This window comes from Pseudopipra pipra, chromosome 1, assembly GCF_036250125.1.
Source record: "Pseudopipra pipra isolate bDixPip1 chromosome 1, bDixPip1.hap1, whole genome shotgun sequence".
In the NCBI taxonomy this organism is placed as follows: domain Eukaryota; kingdom Metazoa; phylum Chordata; class Aves; order Passeriformes; family Pipridae; genus Pseudopipra; species Pseudopipra pipra.
In genome coordinates, this window is record NC_087549.1 from 29880074 (window position 1) to 29888748 (window position 8675).

The 8675-nt window shown below is 44.4% G+C and overlaps 1 protein-coding gene across 1 annotated transcript in view; it reads right to left on the bottom strand.

The window, feature by feature from the left end:
• Positions 1–7320, bottom strand: part of ZC2HC1A (zinc finger C2HC-type containing 1A) — a 30416-nt gene extending 23096 nt beyond the window's left edge. The window contains exon 1 of the mRNA XM_064650243.1: positions 7213–7320. Within this exon, the coding sequence (XP_064506313.1) occupies positions 7213–7228 (16 nt within the window). The 5' untranslated portion in view covers positions 7229–7320. The remainder of the gene's footprint in view (positions 1–7212) is intronic.
• Positions 7321–8675: the final 1355 nt, after the last annotated feature.

Consider the following 8675-nt stretch of genomic DNA (forward strand, 5'->3'; position numbering starts at 1 on the left):
GGGAGTCAATTACCCTTACAAAAGATCTAGCCGGGATTCCTAGCTAATGGCCCATCGAAGGCTGGAGTCGGATGGGGGGGGGGGGGGGGGGGAGAAGGCAGTTTTGCTGAGTTCTCTCTCTGGGATGGAGATGGGGTTTTTTTGTGGGGGCATTTTTGGAGAAAAGGCCTGGAAGCCAGACTTTCTGGCTTTTTATCCTGGTGAGGCCTGACCACTGGCCTCGGTCGGCTCGCACGCTGCCTCATGACTCCAGCCGGGACCTACTGGGTTTTCATCGGAGAGTTGCGTGCCCACTGGGAGAAAAAGAGAAGCCTTGAGACACCGTCATCTGAGGACAACATTGAGTTCCGGGGGGCTGGACTGTTTTCCTTATCCCTTTCTTCCATTGGGAGAAGGGTCCCCATTTTCTTTTCAGCTTCTCTCACGACCCGAGACCACCCCCAGACCCCCCTGCCCAACAGCGCCCCCTGCCGACCACCACAGAGCACTGCAGGCTCTGCACCTCCAGTGATCCCACAGCATCCCCTGCCGACCGGGATCAGAACTGCGCTGAAGACAGAGAAGTATTCAGACTTTTTCTTTTGTTTGAAGGGGACTTTTGGGTACAGGACTATTGTCTAGTTTTTTTGTGTTCTGTTACTGTTCTTGCCAACATACATATATCTTTTAATAAAGGGTTGTTATTTCTTCTGTTTTTTACACACTTCCTCGATTTAAGCCCCTTAATTTTGAATTTACAATTGCTGAGAGAGAGGAGTTTGGTTTGTCTCATAACTCATCCTCTTTAGCAAACATTCCAGCCTCTTCAAACTGAGACAAAAGAGAATTAAATAAAATAATGGAAATATGAATGTAAAAAAGTAAGAAAAAAGTATACCAATGAAGGTGTAAGTTTTTCAAGTTTTCATTATTTTCCAAAAAGAATTCTGAAATGCAAATGAAAGCCAGACAAATACACCATACTGCTTAACAACAAGGCTGTATTTGCCATACTTTGGTAAAGTCTGCTTGGTAACTGAGAACATGCCCTATTTACCCCACCAAGCACATCCCTTCTCACCTCGGCTATTCAGCAGTTTGCAGGAAGTGTCAGAGAAAGGATGAAGAAATCATAGTAAGCTCTGTCTCACAGTGTTCATATACTTTGAAACTTTTACGCAATTAGGTTATTCACAACTGTGTAACAAATAGCAAATCAAACTACTTTTATCTATCTACTCCTACTTTTGGAGCAAAGGCTCATGAATTCTCTTCTACTTCAGTACTGACAATCTTGTATAAACCTGTCACGTCTCCTTCCAAAATACAACTAAAAAAGCAGCGTAACTTCCATTCCTTTGAGCTGAAAAGATTTTCATAGTACCTCTGCACGTTACTATATCAGTTCTTCTGCCTGACAATGCAAATGCATTGTATTTGTCAAAATTACTGTTATTGCATTGAACATGAGGCTGATGATAGTGAGTTTGTTATTACTTCCTTGAAAATAACATATCAAGGAGAGATCCACTGCCTCAAAGTGACAACCTGGAGGAGGATTCCACAGAGAAGGTTTTCTTAGTGACTGAGAAATGAATTGCATGAAGTCAAGAATGGCTGTAAGAGCAGCACACGCACAACTCACATCATGCAGTACTGTCTGTCCTTCTTTCCTTCCTTCCTCATATGAAGCGTAACTTTTAGTGTCAAAACATGCCAGCTGTAAAGTAACCAGCTCTCCTGGACTTCTCTCTATGGCCATATTTCGTGGGACTCTTTCAAGCAGATCCCTAATGTCAAAGCCCGCTCTCCTGAACTCCAGAGTTGAGATCCTGCTATTTACCCAGTTCCCTCCAGGATCCTGAATTCAATCATCCCATGGTCACTGGAGGAAAGGCTGCCCCTGACCTTCACATCTCACATGTCTGCATGTATGAAGTGCAGCAGGAGGGGACTTCCCTGTCAGCTCCTTTATCACCTGGGTCAAGAATGCACACCAGAAGTCTTCTAGACTGCTTTTGCCTTGCTTAGTTGTCCCTCCAGCAGGTATCAGGTGGTGAAGTCTCTCAGGAGGACCAGGGTCTGTGAATATGAGGCTCCTTCCAATTATCTGAGGGAGACCTCATCTTCTTCCTGATCAGGTGGCTTGTAGCAGACACCCAAAACAGCTTTTTCCACATTGGTCTGCCTGCTAACCCTGACTCATATGCTCCTAGGTGACTCCACAGCAAAGCTCCATGCATTCTCACTGCTCTCCCACATAAAGGACAACTTCCCCCTTTGCTATCCAGCTGGTTCTTCCTGAAGAGCCTGTACTCATGCACCACAGCACTGCAGCCCTATGAGCTGTCCTATCACTTATGCATGATCCCAACAAGATCCTAGCCCTGAAACTGAGTGCAGACCTCAAATTCCTCCCATTTGTTCCCATACTATGAGTGTTAATGTATGGGCATTCTAGAGTGGCACTCAGTCATAACAATCATTCAGAAAAAATCTGTGAGATCTTCCCCCATAATGCACATGGAACAAATCCAAAGGCATGTAAGCAGCACTATTTGATCAATTTGAATTCCAGATACATCATCTGGTCTTCTATTAACAAGCTCAAGATCAACTAGAGGCAGTCGAAAGCATGTGACCTGCTCCAGTCAAGTGCTTTGTATATTCCTGGAACCAGGTTTCACCCAAATGCAGCAACTGCTTTTGAAGATAACCACATCACTTCTGTGTGCAGGTAAAACATATTTATCTTTCCACTATATTCACCCAATTGAATTCAATTAATAGGTCACTCTGGTTTCTGCAATTTAAGTTAAAATTGCAAGAATTCTAAAAAACTACAGAAAAGGGCATAAAACCTCTTAGTTCTAAGATGCTGAAGAAACCAATCTGAAACATTCAAATTCCTGTCTACACATATTACTTCCTCTTCTTTAAAGGTGAAACATATTCTGGTAGTGCTCTTCCCCTACTGTATCAGCCTACACTCAGCTTTCAGAATTGTTCCTTAGGTAATATTTAATTTCAGTTTTTCCCCAAGATGTAAACGTTAATCACAAAATAGAAATGTAATTGCTTTTAAAAAAGTAAACACATTGACCACAGTTATACCATGTTAAATGTGAAAATCAGATCACTTAACAGAGCTGCAAGGATGCTTAGTGAAACACAGCTGTTCAATGCAAAGTCACATTTATCATTTTGTTTTAATGGCTACCAGAGACAAACAACTTCTTAAAAAAAAATATACATTAATATTAGTTTTTCATTTCAATCCTTAATAGTCTCCTTCTTGCTGACTTAAGAACAGTGTACAATAAAATTAATTCTTTCTTCTGTTGAACAGATTGAAAAAAAAAAAGCTGAAGTTTGAAGTCAATGGAGCTAAAGAAAATGGCTGCCAAAGTAAGAAAACTGCTACAGGCATCCAGTGAGGCAAGACAAGGATGAACTCTAAAAGGAAAAGAAGACTCAAATTAATATTATTTTGTGTTTTAAAACCCAATAATTTTGGAAAAAAAAATAAGACTGGGCAATAGCTTGTTCAGAAATTCTGTCAAAGAAAGCATAAGCACTTGCTCTCAAGAGTCACATTACTAATGTAAAAGCCCAAAGGGGAATGCTTGTGCTGCTCAGACATTATCCGTGCCAGGAAGGGTCCAGGGACAATTCCAGCACAGACCCCAGCTCCCAGCAGGAGATGCCATACAGAGAGTCTTGAGCCTTATTCCTACCAGACGTCGGGGACACACCCCGACTGCTCAGAGTCTACATGCTTAATCACAGGAGTCCCTGCTCAGCATCTGCAAGGGAACGCATTTGAGAGTGCAGGCTATTTCCTGAGCAAGCAGCCACCCATCCCCTTCCAACCACAACCAGCCTTCCCCGGCTGCCAGAGCACAGGCTGAAGGAGAACACTGGGGCTGGGTAAGTGCTGCCATTACCCACCACAGAGCTGGACTTTTGCCCTCCGACACAGCTGCCCCTCTGCCCCTTACTCCTTAGGCTGGGATGGTCTGTGAACAAGGGTGGGAAGCGGTATTCAGTTGGCTCAAGCAGCTGTTGTCGGCATCCTCCCAGAAAAAACAAAAGACTGGAGAGAAGCCGATCAAACACCACCATCGGTCTGCTCAGGCTTAAATGAAGTCAGGAATTCAGTGCTTGGATCCCCTCCTCCATCTCCCTCAAGCGAAACAGAGCAATAAACATGCCAGTGTGACAGCTTTTTTTCTTGCCATCCAACACTGAAAGCAACAAGAACATTTTAATCCATCAAAAATGGCCCTGAGATTCAGCACATGGTGAACTACTCACAGATTTTTAAGCTCACCTTAGAGATCACTACATTTTCAGACAGAGACAGTCTATTGCTCTAAGTATTTTCACCAGTAAATTAAATGAAAATTGAAAAACAGCCAAACAGCACACAGGCTGCAAAGTAGCAAATGCTGAGCTATTAACTTCAGACTTAACATCAGATTTGTCATCCATAATGACAAGCATGTACTGATTCCTTTTACAAAACTTTGATACTGAAAGTCAAATCTGTAGTTTTAAATTTGTAATATAACAGTACTGATAAAAATAACATAATAGAGGAATTGCCTTAAAGAAGTAACAAAAGTAAATTTTAGAAGAAACTTTTATGTTACATAGAAACTTATTTTGCCATTTCACTGAACATTTAAACTTGAACATAGTGAAAATATGCAACTGTAACCCCGGAAATATTATTTACCTTTTTAAATGTCACTAACGCAGCTCCACATGCCAGCTACTACACATCGACTCTCCACCTTTTGGAAAGAATCATTATAAACTGGGTAGAGTCCTTTTTTATTATTAGCATGCTTATATAAAGCAAAATAAAACAGATCTTGCATCTGTAATGCTGAGCTTCAGCAAAGCACCAACTTCTGAAGATGGAAAGTCCAGGACAAGCATCCTGAGCCTGAGGGGGTCTTCCACAGTCGTAAAAAACACATCAGGACAGTGCTGCCGACAGACGAAGTCCTGTCCTTGGAAGTCCTGTCCTTCGCCATAACCACATCCCTCCTACACACAACTGGCAAGGACCTCCTGCACCAGTCAGCTCTGGGAAATGATTTTCCTGAGCACTAATATATTGATGCAGCAGGCTGAGCCAGATTTCAGAAGCTGCCCATACTTCTTTGTCAGATGGGTATGACTGTGCAACCACACATCCAAACACAAATTTAATCTAAAATGGCAACCAGTAATGTTCTTCTGAGTTGCCAATGGAGCAATGACTGGACAAAAGCATAACATCCAATGAAATAATTTATTGTTATTGGTTTTGCCTACATTTTCCCTTCTTAGGGCGACCTTTCTACAAAAACTTAATCTGAGCCTAAGGTAATATGCATCAAGAGAGATAGTCCAAACTGTCTGTAAGTTGAAAAGCTGTAAAAAAATAGCAAACCCACTTGCTTCAAATATTTTGAAACAGGAAAGGGAGTATTTTATTTCATTGAAAAAAATGTTGTTAAAAAAAAAAAAACAAACAAAAACAGAGCACAAAAATGCAGAAAATTCTTCTTCAGTCTCAAGAACTTTTGCATTCAAGGATGCTGGATAGCAGTGGGAGATATGAGTGCTCACAAGGCAAGGACAACTGAAGTTTTAGAAATTACTTATTTCCTCTGCTATTCTCAAATTAATCTCGAGGATCATTTCACATGAAATTTCACATGAAATTTCACATTTCACATGGAAAAAATACTTTGACAAGCTCTTGCTTTTGAAAGTACTTTCACAAAAAGGTTCAGTATAAACATGAGATTTCACTTATGATTTAGCAGTTCTTCCTCCCACCGCTCACAGTGCCTTCTGATATACAAACAAGATGTAAACCATTTCCAGCAAAGTCAGAAACTGGATAAATCCTATTGAAAAAAAAAATCACAAGTTTTTTTTCAGGCTTTTGTTGCTATCTGTAGATCTACTCTCCTTCTACCCTGTGTTATGAAGGTGCTAGAGCTTATACAACACAGATAGCACAGCTGGCCTTGGTAAATTAGCTCAAAGCTATATCAATTGACAGACGGGCTGCACATGATGTACAGTCTCAAATGCAGTCAAACACACAGCTTACTCAAAATTATAGCAAGTTTTCCCCTTTTGTACAGATAACATACGATTGTCATGAGAGCTGGAGTGCCTGATAAGGCATTATTTATGAACGCTGGACACCACCCTTCAGATTTCAAAAGCATTAGCAAAGAATGTTGAGTAAATCAAATAAAAGAAAAAATCTTGGGATTTTAATGCCAAATTTTGTCCATATTTTTAATCTTGATGAAGTCACTAAGCACAAGAAAAGAGTCTGACTACTGTAAAATCTACTAAAGACACAGATCTACTAAGATCACAAGTATTCTGTGAAAATTAGTTCAGTTCTCCAACCGTGCTAGAGGGGATAAAGAACAAAGGCTAGTTTGTGCTTACACCTATTTAAGCACTCAGTTACCTCTAGAGAAGTAGAGCATGGAAGACTTAATGACTGTTTTGTGACAGTTTCTCAGAGCAGGTCTCTCTTTTTTCTTAAGTAGTATGGTAAAAGCTGCTTGCAAAACACAGTAATGACAGGCCTACTAAAATGCTCAGATTGCAAGCTGTAACTTCATGAATTCCAAGTTGATATCTATGGACAGATATTCCAGAAAGCAAGGATATTTCCATTAATTCAAGCAGCACAGGACAAAGTTCCAAACACCCTGTCAGCAAACATATAGCTAGTTTTCTTCACCGCACTCAACACTCGCCTAGCATGATAAGCGGATCCCAACACCCACCTTAGCCATCTGTTCGCAAGAAGAAGGGCTGCTGGCGAAGATGCTCGCAGGATGTACCGTACCCCGCCTGAGGGGCACCCGCCGAGCGGCTCCGAGCGCGGCCGCCGCAGGGAGGGGCCGGCGGGGCTCGGTGCGGAGCCGAGACAAAGCGGGGAGCCCGGTCCTGCCGCCGTCCCCGCCCCGCGGGCTCCGCGCCGGGACCGAGCCCCTCGCCTTTGTCCGCCGCCCCCTCCCGCGGCACTGCCCCGCCTCAGCCCCGCCGCCCCAGCACTGCCGGCCGGGGGGCTCCGCGAACGGGGAAGGCGGTGCCCGGGCCCGGCTCCCGCCGTCGCCGCCACCACCCGATAACGCCCCGCCACAGCACAGGGGCGCGGCCCAGCCCGCCTCGCCCCGGGCGCCCGCCGCTGCCCCTCACCTTCCAGCCCCTCCATGGCGCGCCCCGACCGCCGGCTCGGAATCGGGCTGCGGCTCCGGCTCCGCTCCGACCGCCGCTGCTGTGGCAACGCCGCCTCCCGGCCCTGCAACAACCGCCGCTCTCATTGGCCGGGCGGCCCCGCACAGCCACAGCCCCGGGGCGGCCTCTCCCCGCCCCGACCTCCCGCTCTGCCTCTGCTCCCGACCCCACCCCACCGGGGCGCGAACCCGCCGCCCTTTCGCAGCCGTCCGGCGAAGGGAATCCCACGCCCCGCTGCGCCCTGCGGGGCCCAGGGGGTGTCACCCGCCCTCAGGCTGAGCCCTGGTCGGGTGTTCCCAAGGGAGCAGGGCACCGGATCTGGGCATCTCCCTGTAAAACACAGGCTTATCCTGGCTCTGGTGCGATCTGACGTGTCCTGTAGCCCATATGTCGAGGTTATGCTGTGATCGGGATCTTCTTCCAAGAGCAGCGCTTGTACATGAATCACAGAATGGTTCGGGTGGAAGGGACCGCTGGAGATCATCCAGTCCAACCTCCCAGCAAGGCAGGGTCACCTAGAGCAGGTTACACAGAGAGCTATCCGAGTGGGTTTTGAATGTCTCCACGACGTCCCCGGACACTAAAGTGAAGCATATAAAGAGCAATGACCGTGCGGTCGACAAAGCATCTGAGCTTTCTCTGTGTGGGCACCGGCGGCAGCTGGGATGGTTCCAGGGACTCTCCACCCTCAGCGCCCAGGACCCGAACAGGCGGGTGCTGAGGTGTGGCCGTAATGGGTGTCCCCTTGCTTGTGAGAAAACCAGAACAATCACGGGAAAAATACACAAAAAAGTGGTTTTCAGGTTCACATCCTGAAAACAGCTGCAGACAGTGGATTCCTCCACCCTTTCTTCTTCCTCTTATTTTCTTAACTGAAAGAGATGCTAATATAAAATTAGTGTCTTGAGGGGGAATCTCCTGCTACAGGATAACATTTGAGTAATAGACGTTTTTGGAAGATAGTGCTACTAAATTGCTGTTAGCTAAAGAATATGAATAATGCTTGATACATATTGAAATTCTTTTGTTCGTTTTACAAAACTTCTCCACATTTTTAGCAACAAAAGCATTTGAAGATTTTTTTTCTTCAAGACATTATTTTATAACTAATTTTTAAGAGCTTTCATTTGTCTTTCCTGTGGCAATATTCCATTAGCAAATCATAAAGTTTTTCTATAAAAAGTATAATAAATCTCATAGAAATTACTACTGTCTTGACAGGCACATGCAAATAATTTCTCTTCTTATGCTAGACAAGTTGGTTGATACAGATTTACTTGTCCATAGAGTCACAGTTACCGTCTGCAAATGCAACTCAAAGATAGCAAACCAAATACATAAAAACTACATTAAATTGGAGATTTTGAACATGTTGTCTTCTCTGCATTCCCTTGGCATGGAACAAATAGATCCAGATGTTGCGT